This window comes from Pyrgilauda ruficollis, unplaced genomic scaffold, assembly GCF_017590135.1.
Source record: "Pyrgilauda ruficollis isolate IOZ18807 unplaced genomic scaffold, ASM1759013v1 scaffold8, whole genome shotgun sequence".
NCBI lineage: Eukaryota > Metazoa > Chordata > Aves > Passeriformes > Passeridae > Pyrgilauda > Pyrgilauda ruficollis.
The window spans coordinates 12,781,332-12,792,551 of NW_024529932.1; the positions used below are offsets into that span (position 1 = coordinate 12,781,332).

The 11,220-nt window shown below is 46.0% G+C and overlaps 1 protein-coding gene across 1 annotated transcript; it reads left to right on the forward strand.

The window, feature by feature from the left end:
* Positions 1-4,204: 4,204 nt before the first annotated feature.
* On the forward strand, positions 4,205-10,546 carry VSTM5 (V-set and transmembrane domain containing 5). Its single transcript, XM_041487356.1, has 4 exons — positions 4,205-4,427; positions 7,358-7,687; positions 7,788-7,928; positions 9,453-10,546. Exons 1-4 carry the CDS (start codon positions 4,343-4,345, stop codon positions 9,494-9,496), a joined length of 600 nt encoding a protein of 199 aa, XP_041343290.1. The 5' UTR covers positions 4,205-4,342; the 3' UTR covers positions 9,497-10,546.
* The last annotated feature ends 674 nt before the right edge of the window (positions 10,547-11,220 follow it).

Here is an 11,220-nt window from a genome sequence, read left to right on the forward strand (position 1 = left end):
TTGTACTGTGCCTCTGCAGAAAAAATAAAAGTCAAAAAGAAACCAGTGACATGCAGAGGCAGATTTGACCAGGTTCTACTTCAGATGCTGAAAAATCCTTTTTCATCTTATACAAATGGAAGGAATGTTTTTACACACCAAGACCTCACAACAAATGTTCTTCTCACTTCCAGAAGACCAGAATAAGCTAAGCACAGATGACTAACCTCATGTGAAAGAGGAGGGGCCAGCAGAATGTTACTTATTTTTTGACTACTCCTGTGCCAGGTGCATGTTTCTTTGCTGGTCTGGAAGCCTGCAGCTCTCTCCTGCTCTCTGCCAGGTGTTTGCCAGCTCACCGCAACATCAACCAAAAACAAGTGAACAGCCTCTGCAGCCCATCTGACCAGGCAGATGCAATGCCCCTGCAGCTGCTGTTAACATTTCTTTGCTGAGTTTTCTCCTATGGTTTCTTGCAGGATGAAATTACCTCTAAAGGGCTATCTCAGGTCTGTAATCTCTTCGAATATTTAACTCTGGTGGTTTTTATCTTTTCTTTGGCAAAAGACAAGGTCAAACATTTTATCAAGTCCAAAAAAGACATCAGTGCAAAAGGGTGAGGAAAAAACCCCAAACCCTCTGTATAAAGCACTTCATTGTACTCATGCAGCATATTAGAGAGCAAAAGGAGCTTTCTGGCTCCTATCTGGCTGTTGTTGCAATCGTTAATGTGGTTTTGTTCCATTACTAATGGCACCAGAATGAGAAATCAGGCCCTCCAGACAAACTTGAGAGACTGTTGTTTCACATCTGGCAATGAGAAGAAAGGAAAAAAACAATTTAAAATAATGGAAATAAGCAAAGGGAAGATTTAAAATACTGAGCATGTAGCAATAAAATCTGCAGATGCCTATAGCAGGGTAGGAATGGCAAACTAAATCTGTTACAGACCTTGTAAGTCATTCCCAGAGCCCGGTAGTTTAAGGCCAATTTGTAATTAAATAAAGACAACCTAATGTTTTACAGTGTGCATTATATTGCTTGATACATTTATGCTTTCTAGAACTGCTGATTGACAAGCAGAGAAAAATAAAACCAGAAGAGCAGCACTAATGGATGAAAAACCTACAACCTGGAGTGGCATATCATTAGCCTCATCGGAATGTGGTTGGACAGGATTTTAATAAAAAGTTTTGCTAGGAAAATGAATATGCCAAGGTAAGTAAAATTAAGAATAACACTCCAATCTGGCTATTCTGTAAAGTTACTCTGAGTTAACTACCAAATCCTGCAGCAGAGCCAGGCAGGGTGCATCCCTTCACTCACACCTGGCAGAAACAGTTCCCCGCTGAAGCCTTGCACCAATGCCCAAGTACCAAAGCCCAGGATGTCCACAGCATCCTCTTCAAACTCCAGCCCAACAGCAGGACTGTTATCTGCAGATATCTGCTGAAGTTCATCCCCCATTGTCTTTGGGGTGCTGGGAGGCAGGTGGGTGCTGGTGGGACTCAGATGGGTCAAGCATCAAGGTTAAATTCAGTTAGATTGGTTGCTAATCAATAATCCAGCCATCATCAGTACACGAGGAAATTACTTCAGGTTATGCCAGAAGATGTTACTAAAAATTGCTTCTCTGGAAGTGTTGTCAGCCACTTGAACAGGGAAGTGGTGGAAGCACCATCCTTGAGGTATTTAAAAGACATATACATGTGGTTCTTATGGGCATGGATTAGTGGTGGACTTGGCAGTGCTGGGTTAGTGGCTGGCTTGATGATCTCTTCCAGCCAAACAGGTTCTATGATTCCTTGAAGCCAAGTGATTCTCTCCAGTCACTTGTTGATGGGGCTGCACCCCATGGCCTCCAGCACCAGCCCCCACAGTGCAGCTCATATGGCCACACTTCTCCACAGGCTGCAAGCAAGAAGACTGCCCTGAAAATTTCCCCTGCCTTGCCAGTGGGCCCCCACCCTGCCCAGCTGTCACCCAGCACTGCCATTTCACACACCCCAGTGTATTTCTGCTTAAGAGAAACCTCCTCCCTTGCAGGGAGATGTTTGCAGCACAGAGAGGGAAAGCATTGCTTCCAAGTGGCTCTCAGGGAGAAAGGAACCAGCCAGCTTTCAAATAAATATGGTTTATAATAGCTTGATTAAATGCTTTCTTAATGCTGAGCACATTACATTTGTGATATGTATTTCTTGAGGTGCAGTTTATACTAAAAAAAATCCAACCTCTAGATATTTTATAATTTTCCCTTTAAAAAGAAGGAATTTAAAAGTTCTTTGCTGTTAATTATTGATGCTAAACACAAACACAGGACTTCCTTTTATCGCAAGACTGAACATTTGACTTACGGTAGCCAAAACTGTGAAAATTTGAGAGGACCTCCAAGCCTGTATTTCAATTTCATTACTATTATCTGTCTTTACAATAAAGTGCATTTACTCAATGCAACCAGTTTGATACATTTAAAATATGCAGGGTTCAATTAATTTTATATGAGAATATAGCTCATAAGTTCTGCTGCCAAAATAGTTCACTGGGCCACAAACTCACAAATAATTTAAATAAAGGCTGAAAGAAATAAAAAAAGGAAAATCACACAAAGTTACATCACCATGAGACCTTCTTTAATGCTCTGAGGAATAAAACTACCATAAAGTGATGGGATCAGGAAGAAACTTCATCTGACACAATCTCTCCCAGGGGAAGCACTACACACTTTTTCATGCAATTATGTTTTCAGCAGGGACACCCAGGCACTACGTTGGCCTGACACAGCAGAGGGGATTTGGCAAAGCACAGGAGCAGCTCAGACAGACGAGGTGGAAGGGAAGCACTTCATGGCCTGCTTCCGCAGATCCAGTGCAAACACACTTCCCAAGGCAACCCCAGCACCATGGCAGGCTGCAAAACTTGTGTGGGACAAACACCTGGGCAGAACGGCCTCACTGACATCTCCTTTCCTGCCCCTTCATCTGAATATCATCGTTGAAGCTTCAGGAGATGCACCAGAAGTCGGTGAAGCTGGAGATTTTTTTGCACCTGAACAATATCTGGGCCGTAGAGTCCATGAAGATTGTACTCTCTCATGTCCAAGGCATGACTTAAGTCCTGGAAGTCCCCCGCTGAGATGTGCATGAAAGAAGCTGTAATGCCATATGGAGCATGGCAGCACACGATAGCATCACACTTGGTTGAAAAGCCCCAGCAGGAGTGAGTCTCTTGTAGCTGCTCAGCCCCCCATCCAGAGCTGTGCTTCAGCCATCCAGACCCCTGTGGGACTCGCCTGCTCTCACAGACAGGCAGCACATAAGGAAACCTGCATGTAAAACCTGCATGCAAACCATACAGTACAGGGGGAAAGTGGCTACTCAGCACAGGCAGATCTCAGCTGTCCCTTGCCGCCTGCGCGATTGTCCTTTCCCCCCACTCACCCTGAGGAGCCTGCACTGACCAGCACGCTGAAACGTCTCTCTTTAATCCACAACTCTACTAAAGAAAACTTGAGGAGAGGGAAATGCAAGGAAGAGAATGGAAAATCTGCAAAAAGGTTGATCTGGTGTGTAACTCTTTCCCTGGTCAGAGGGGCAGATCTCTTGGGGATGTATATGGATTCTGGTAGCCATATACAAGGATGCTTCTGAGAAAGGATGAATTTTCAGGACTGGGATGCTCTCATGTTTTCTAATCATGTTTCCCACTATCTCACACTGTCCGGTGCTTCAGAAAGAAGCACAAGGATTGCTGGGGACCTCCTCTGGACGACAATAGAAAGAGAGGAGCACCTAGTGCATGTGCCGGGTACAGTGGGATGGGAACAGGTTCGTTTTCCAGCGTGGTCATCTGAAATGATTTCTAGGGACACAGAGATGCTGCTCTCCAGCCCTCCCCCCATCCCTGTCTCACCTGCATCATCACCAGACTTCTTGGAACAAGAAACTCCGTTTTAGCACCCCGAAGTGAAATTTCCCTTCCGGATGCCAAATCACACTTAAAACCAGCCTCCTCGGCCAGGTGTCCCGATCCCGGGCTCGGCTCCCGGCTCCAGGCTCCGGCCGGGCAGGGCTGCGCCCATCGCGCTCATTTCCCGGCTGGGCGATGGCCGGCGGCCGGGCAGCGCCTTCCCTTCCTCAGCCAATTGCATCTCCAGCCCGGATGGGAGATCGCGGGGTGTGAGGCGGGGAGCGCCCGGGGGCCGCTGCGGGGGGAGCTGGGAGCAGCCCCGGCGGCGCGGCGGGAGCGGGAGGAAGAGGAGGGAGAGAAGCGAGGGAGAGGCCTGGGGCAGGCAGCCCCCGGGGCCGGGCCGCGCCGGCCGGCCCAGCCACTTAAATGCAGCCCCTGGGGCATCGGCTTCCCGCCCATGAGACCGCTGCGGGGCTCTCGGGGCCGGAGCGTCGTCGTGGGCACCGTCACCCTCTGCCTGGCCGCCGGGTGGGCTCTGCAGAGTAAGTGTCCGGCTCCGTGCCTGCCTGCCCCGCTCCCTCCGCCGGCGCTGTCCTGCTGCCCCTCGCCGCGATGCCCGGCTCAGCCCCAGCGCCGCCGACCCCCGCCCGCGGCCAGCGCTCTGCCCAGCGCGTCCGCAACCGGGAGCGGCTGGGGAGGGGACGGGACGTGCCGAGACTCAGGCAGGCGTCGCTGCTCTCCCTGACACGGTCAGGGGAGGCTCGTCCCCGCTCCTGCTGCTCGGAGGGAGCGGAGGAGCCGAGCGGGACCAGCTCCCGGCAGGGACGGCCGTGCCCCGCTGCTTTTCCAGCGACCGAGGGGACACGGCGTGGAGGGGGGAACAACCCGGTTAGTCAGCCCGAGAGCTGTCGGGTCACGCTGGGAAACGCGGCGGTGAGAAGGAGGGTGGGTTCCGACCCAGCACCGCACGGGGGTGAGTGGGGATGGGGCAACACGCAGGAGCCGTGCGCTCCCCTCCCGGAGGGGCCTGACGGAGGCTGCTGCCGGCCCCACCCTCGCCGGGGCACCGCGGTGGCTGCGCCGCCAGCGAGCTTGGCTCGGTCACGGCGCTCCTGCAAGAGAAGTGACGCCCAAGCAGGACACCGAAGGGTGGAGAAACAGTCCGCAGGGTTTCAGAGCCCCGTTTTAGAGCTGTCCCCCCAGTTCGGAGCTCCTGCGTGGAGGCCCCTCGCTGCCAGCCTTTTCCTTTCCCACTCACTGCCCAGCACTCTGCAGGCCCAGCTGCGTTGCCGCGGCCAGGTCTGGTACACAGAGCCGCGCTTCCCACTTTGACTCTTGGCCAGGCAAATACTTTGGAGTAGAGCAGCGTGCCAGGACGGCAAACTCAGTGAGCTCTGAGCAAGCCCTGCACACTCTTCTCCTGGAAGTATGTTCTGCTGGGTGTGAAGGGGCTGGTTTTGCAAGCAGCAGAGCTGTCACCTTGCGTAGGGCTCTGCGTGTGGGTGTGATGTTTGCTCTCCAGCCTGGTGCAGCTCTGTTGGATTAGACCGGTTCAGGTGATCTAGGCACACTGACTACTAAAAATATTTTTGAATGGTTAGATACTACACTGCCTTTTTTAGCTTTGCATACCAGATAGGGACAGAACATGTTTGCAAATAATTTTATGGAAAGATTTAAATTATCTCTTCTTTTTACATTTATTTTGCAATTGCATATTCAAAACAAAGCCTCTGTAATAACATGAAAGGGTCACTGAGGGGAGACAGCTCCTGTCTGGTCAGAAACAGTGGGGAAGGCCTTTAAATAAACACATGGACCAGAAAACAATTGGAACAATTTGCAGCGATTACCAGAGGTTCCCGGCTGTTCTGTTTCTGTAGCTGGCACAAACCTCGTTTTCACAGCTCTGGTTAGTCTCTCCTGCACACAGGCTGAACAGCAGACCACAGCTCAGCTGAGGATGCACTGAGCTGCCCGGAAAGCTTGATGTTCCTGCAGGGGGACTGGGCAGCATGAGTATGGACAATGCTCATGAAAGGGGGAGCCCAGGAATGCTATCTTGGAAAAAGCCTAGATCCTATTTGGTACCATAGATGAGAGCCTGGGAACTGAACTGGCTTCTTGAGCTCCCCTACCTTATCATGACCAGCAGAGTTAGTGAATTCAGATCCCAAAATACAGTGAAGTCAGGTTGTAATTCACACATCTCTTCCATTTGTAGTGGTTGTGGAGTTTTGACCATAGAGGGCTCTTATTTTAAGATTTTTTTTTTTCCTTAGAGATTTTTTCCTTTGCCTTTCTCAATCATTCTTATCCCTGAAGACTGCAGAATGTCCAGGATCATGCCCAGGTGTCCTGCTTTGCCCTCATGCAGTGCAGCTGAGGGTCTCATTCTCACTCCCCCACTGGGTTACAAACATTTACAGGTCAGCATTTCTTTTTTGTTTTGCTCTTGCAGTCAGGCTCTTCCCACAGTAAGGAGCAGAGCAGGTGAGCTGCTCCAAGCCAAAGCAGGAAAAGGCATTCAGCCTTACTGTGTGCTTTATCTGCCTTTCGTCTGCTTTGATTTTTGTGGGTAGATAACAGGATTTCAGTCTTTAGACAAGGGTCTCAAACAGGCCATTAATCAAAAGAAAAAATGTATGCCAGTTAAAACTCCAGTGTTGGTGTTCATCCAAATCTTCATGCAGAAACACCAAATGCAAGCAGAAATTATTGCAGTTACACATTAAACTAAGCCGTCGGTTCAGTTTCACAGAGTCACGAACAGCTCTGTAATCACATCAGGAGGAAGTAGGTAAGAATTAAATATTCTTTTATATGCATTTTTGCCCAGATATCATCAGGAACATGAAGTCCCTGGCTTCTCATGAAACTGCGTACCTTTGGTTACATGTGATTTATCTGCACTGGCTTATTAACTGGTCGCCTTTAAGAAGCTGATATTTCTCATGTTGATTACACATCCTGAAAACACGACACAAAGTCCTTGCCAAGATTTCACATACTTATGCCTACTACAGTCTTTGCTTTTGGGGGATGGTAGTTAATGAATACGATAGATTACCTTGGACATGGCGACTAAATTTTCCATGTAAATGCAGGATTTTTAAAAGAAGCCAGTTACTGATAAACAAAATAACATCGCTCAGTTTTCAGAAAATGTTATGCTTATCCAAAGTCCCTTTCTATGTGGGTGTTAAAACATTGAAACACATACGATTATGTGTCCTCTATGGTGGAAGCATTTTTGCTATCACAAATTATAAATGTGTATTTAGTCTTCAAGTATGTATGTTACTTTTATGGAAAGCAGAAAGAAGAAGGTATTAAAAAGCATAATCTGTCCTCTCTTAAAACAGATCACTGAGATAGGTAGAATGAATTACCAGGATCCAGAGGTCCCAGCCTGCCCGGGACAGTTGGTGCAGCATCACCTCTACACTCATCACTCTCCTTTGTCTTTCAGCTCCCGGAGGAGTATCCCTAGTTGTCCCACAACCCAACATCAATGCAACAGTGGCACAAAACATCCTCCTCTCAGTTGAATACTCTTGCCGAGGTGTGGCCACCATTGAGTGGAAGCATGTGTCAAGCTGGGGCACCACCAGCATTGTTGAGTGGAGAAGTGGGAATTATGTCAACATATCCACAGCCTACAAGGACAGAGTGACCACTTTTGAAAATGGCTCTATACAGCTTCGGAACGTGGGCATGAGAGATGCCGGCTACTATTTTGTCACTGTAATGGAGGAGCATGGAACCAATGCCTATGGCACCATCATAGTCAATGTTTACGGTACAAACTAGACGGGACTTCTTGGCTTTACCCTGTGTTTAAGCATCAATCTGTTTGTAATCAATTTTATAATATTAATTTTTTTCCATTTTCCCTGCAGAGATTATCTATGAAGATTTGCATTTTGTAGCAGTTCTCTTCGCATTTCTCGCTGCAGTATCTGCCATTCTAATCTGCTTCATGTGGCTGTGCAACAAATCTCTGCATCTATTTCAGAAGAAGACAACACACAAACTAACAGGTATTTCCCTAAAAATGTAGTCAGGGTATAGGGTGTTCAAGTCTGAAATTTGAGCCTAAAATTTGTACCATAAAGGTTCTAAACAGGGCCACTGAGAAACAAGACTGAAGGGCTCAGATCAGTTGTCCTGTTCTAATTCCTTACTAGCTGAGGCAACTGAATAACAGGTGTTTAGTTGAAGAACAATCCACAGGACATCTACCTTATTTGTTTCACATTAGAAATAATAAAATACTTCTCAACATTGCTGATTGCAAAACTTGGAGAGAAAAGGCCAAAGCTTCATAACCTCCCATCAAAGGGCAGGAGACAAAGTCAAGAGCATGAGCAACTCTCTCAGTTCACATCAGCAGGGTGTATCCTGGGGGAAAATAGTCAAATGACCCTTGGAAGTGGCCCCCACCTCAGTTCAATCCTCAGTGGAGAATTGCATCTCCTCCTCTCACATGCCCTCTTCATCTGTTCACTTTTGATCCAGTTGCAGACTCCAACGAACACTGAATAATATCAAAACCTGACACTGAAGACAACAGTCATGAAAAGCAGGTCAAGGGAATACAAGGTCTACAATGAAGGGACATATAAGAGAAGAAATTTCCAAGCCACTGCCAGGGATATTTGGCCTAGGCAGAAAGACAAGGTGCACATTACAGGCCTGGGATCAAGCTCTTAGGCACATGTTTGAAATGGGAGGTTTCCTTTACCACTTCATAATATTTCAGATGTTTACCTCCCTTCTTTGTAAGTGCAGATCCACTCCTTGTTTCTTGCCCTCTAGGTGAAAGGTCTGTATTTCGTCTATAATAAGTGTTACATTACAACAAGCAGCCTAGATATCAGTATTTTACTGGACCAACAGAGACACTCAAGCATCTTAAGATTCATGGCCCAGACTTCTAATAGAAGAAGAAATTAACTTGGTTTGAGCTGCTTCTTCCTTTCTGTTGCTCACCTACAGCTCTTAGGATTGCTGCTGTTTTCATGGTACATACACCACTGACAAGCTTCTGCAGCTACTGAAAACTTTCCTATCATGCCAGAATATACAGGATTTTGTTTAGATAAAGCCACTTCCTCCAACTGAAGCCAGTCTTCCCACAGAGCTGAGCTGAACTGAATAGACATATTCATGTAACATATGGCAGAGTTCAGGAAAGCACAGTTCTAAAAGCTTGTGTGATCTCCCAGGAAATGGTCCAAAGCAGAGACCTAATTTCTGCCCCAGTTCTATCTCAGAAGAGCCCTCCTTTCAGAAGCCATGAAGAGAGATGTAAGAAGGGTCCCTATGGACTTAGTTTTCTTAGTGCCTTTAGCCTTGTACTGGAAGAAATCGTTGTCACTTTAAAGATTGTGAGAACCTCTTTAACCAATTAAATATTTTGAAAAGATGTATTTAACACCTAATTTTAGATGAGCAAGCTTGAGCTAATATTAAAAAGTTAAAAATGTCTCGGCACAGTTAATTTTGGAATGTTGGCCTTCCAATCCATTTGCCAGTCAATAACAATATCCTTTCATTTACAGCAAGTACAACAGAAGAGATTGAACTGGAAACCATTGAGTGTTAGCCAAGGACTGTATCATAATAAAAATAACAATTCTACCTCAGGAGAAAGTATTGGCCAAGAAAGCAAGAACAAACCTAGAAGGTAAAATGTTTGTGACTACTGCAGAAGCATCCTGACTTGCAAAGTAATTAATTCAGCAGTGCCTGATGGAGCTGTTTCGACCTGTTAAGTTTTTGGTTCTGCTAGTCAAGGTCAGAGTAAAAAAAGAGTATGCTTTCATGCTGAGCATGAACACATTTTTGTGGCTAGCTAATAAAATCTACAGCCTCTACCACTCTTAAAAACAACCAACCAACCAACCAAGCCTCTAAGATCAACCCATAAAGGAAATTATCATGGTCTTGAAGGACACCTGCATTTTGGATACAGCAGGTCTCCTATTACAGAGTGGTCATTAGCATCCATCAACATAATAAATTAAATATCTAATTACAGTATTACATTAAAAAATTAATTGCAAGCATTGAATCCTGTTTATTGCACCTATGCTGCTACTTTTGGGTGTCAGGAACTTCCTGAAGCTCTGAAGACAAACTGCAATTTTTCATGAGACAAAACTGACTTTGAAAGAACGCTGAGCTGGTCAAAGTTCTCCCACTTGTGTTTCCAGTTGTTTACACTGCCCCAGGATGGATGTTAACTCACATTTTATGACATTACTAGAGCAGGTGGTTGTACAAGGAACAGTGCAGGCAGGCACTAAAGAGGACACAGTCTGTGAAGATTAGAGGGGTCAGGTAAAACACTGACACACCAACACCAGTTGGGGTGGCAAAGTACTAAACAGTTTTGTTGTGCAAGATGTCAAGTCCTGTGCAAACTTAGCCTATCTGAGAAAAAAAGTTATATCAGCATTTCTTTGAAATATAGTATTTACAAATACAGTTCTAAAATTGCTCTTATTGAGAAGCCACCTTTGCTTTCCCTATGTTGTAAGAAAACATGAAAGTGACCCAACTAATGTTTTCTTGAATCTGCATATTGCACATATTGTAATTCTCCACCTGTAGATGTGTTGGGTGGAATAACACTTGTGTTTGTCAGTGAGAAAGCAGTAAACTGACCAAGTTCCAAATTATTCTGTTTTGCTTTTGTAATGAAAATTTTGCAGTGTGAAATAAACTTTGAACTTGGAAGACATCATGGACTAGTCTGCGCCTGTAGATTGCCACGTTGCTGTTTGAGTCAAACTGCTGGTACTGCCTTTCATCTCACTTGTTTGCAAAAACCTTTTACAGGACAGGCTGACAGAGCTTTGCCTCTGGTCAGGGACTGGGATGCTCAAGTGCAGAGGTACTGTGGGTTCCATTTGGAAAAACATTCAGGGAATTTCTCACCAAGTGCATAAAGATGCAGGTAGGTGCCAAACAAGCCAAAGCACCCTGTGCACAATACCTTTAACCCATCCCATCCTGAGCTGGCCATTTGTAGTACAAAGGGCCTCTCTCCAACTCATAAAGTGAGGTACCAGATTCAGCAGTTTGCTCCTTCCTACATCTAGAACAGGTCAAAAAAGGTGAGAAATGAAATAAGTATCAGAAACAGCACAGACAAGTAACAGTTTATTCCAATTCTCTAAATGTATATTGCCCATTTTTGTGTCTGAGTGAACTAAGCTTTGACAGCAGGGAAACTGTAAGTGCATCTACGTCAATCACCAAACTTGAATTACTTGGTAAAGTATGCTTATAGAATATGGAAAACATGTTTGGGGCTCTTTTTTG

Excerpts from the sequence above, each read along its gene's own strand:
- VSTM5 (XM_041487356.1), top strand. The coding sequence starts at position 4,343 with ATGAGACCGCTGCGGGGCTCTCGGGGCCGGAGCGTCGTCGTGGGCACC. Across the intron at positions 4,428-7,357 it reads CGCCGGGTGGGCTCTGCAGA|CTCCCGGAGGAGTATCCCTA; the intron begins GTAAGTGTCCGG and ends TTTGTCTTTCAG. Across the intron at positions 7,929-9,452 it reads GACAACACACAAACTAACAG|CAAGTACAACAGAAGAGATT; the intron begins GTATTTCCCTAA and ends TTTCATTTACAG.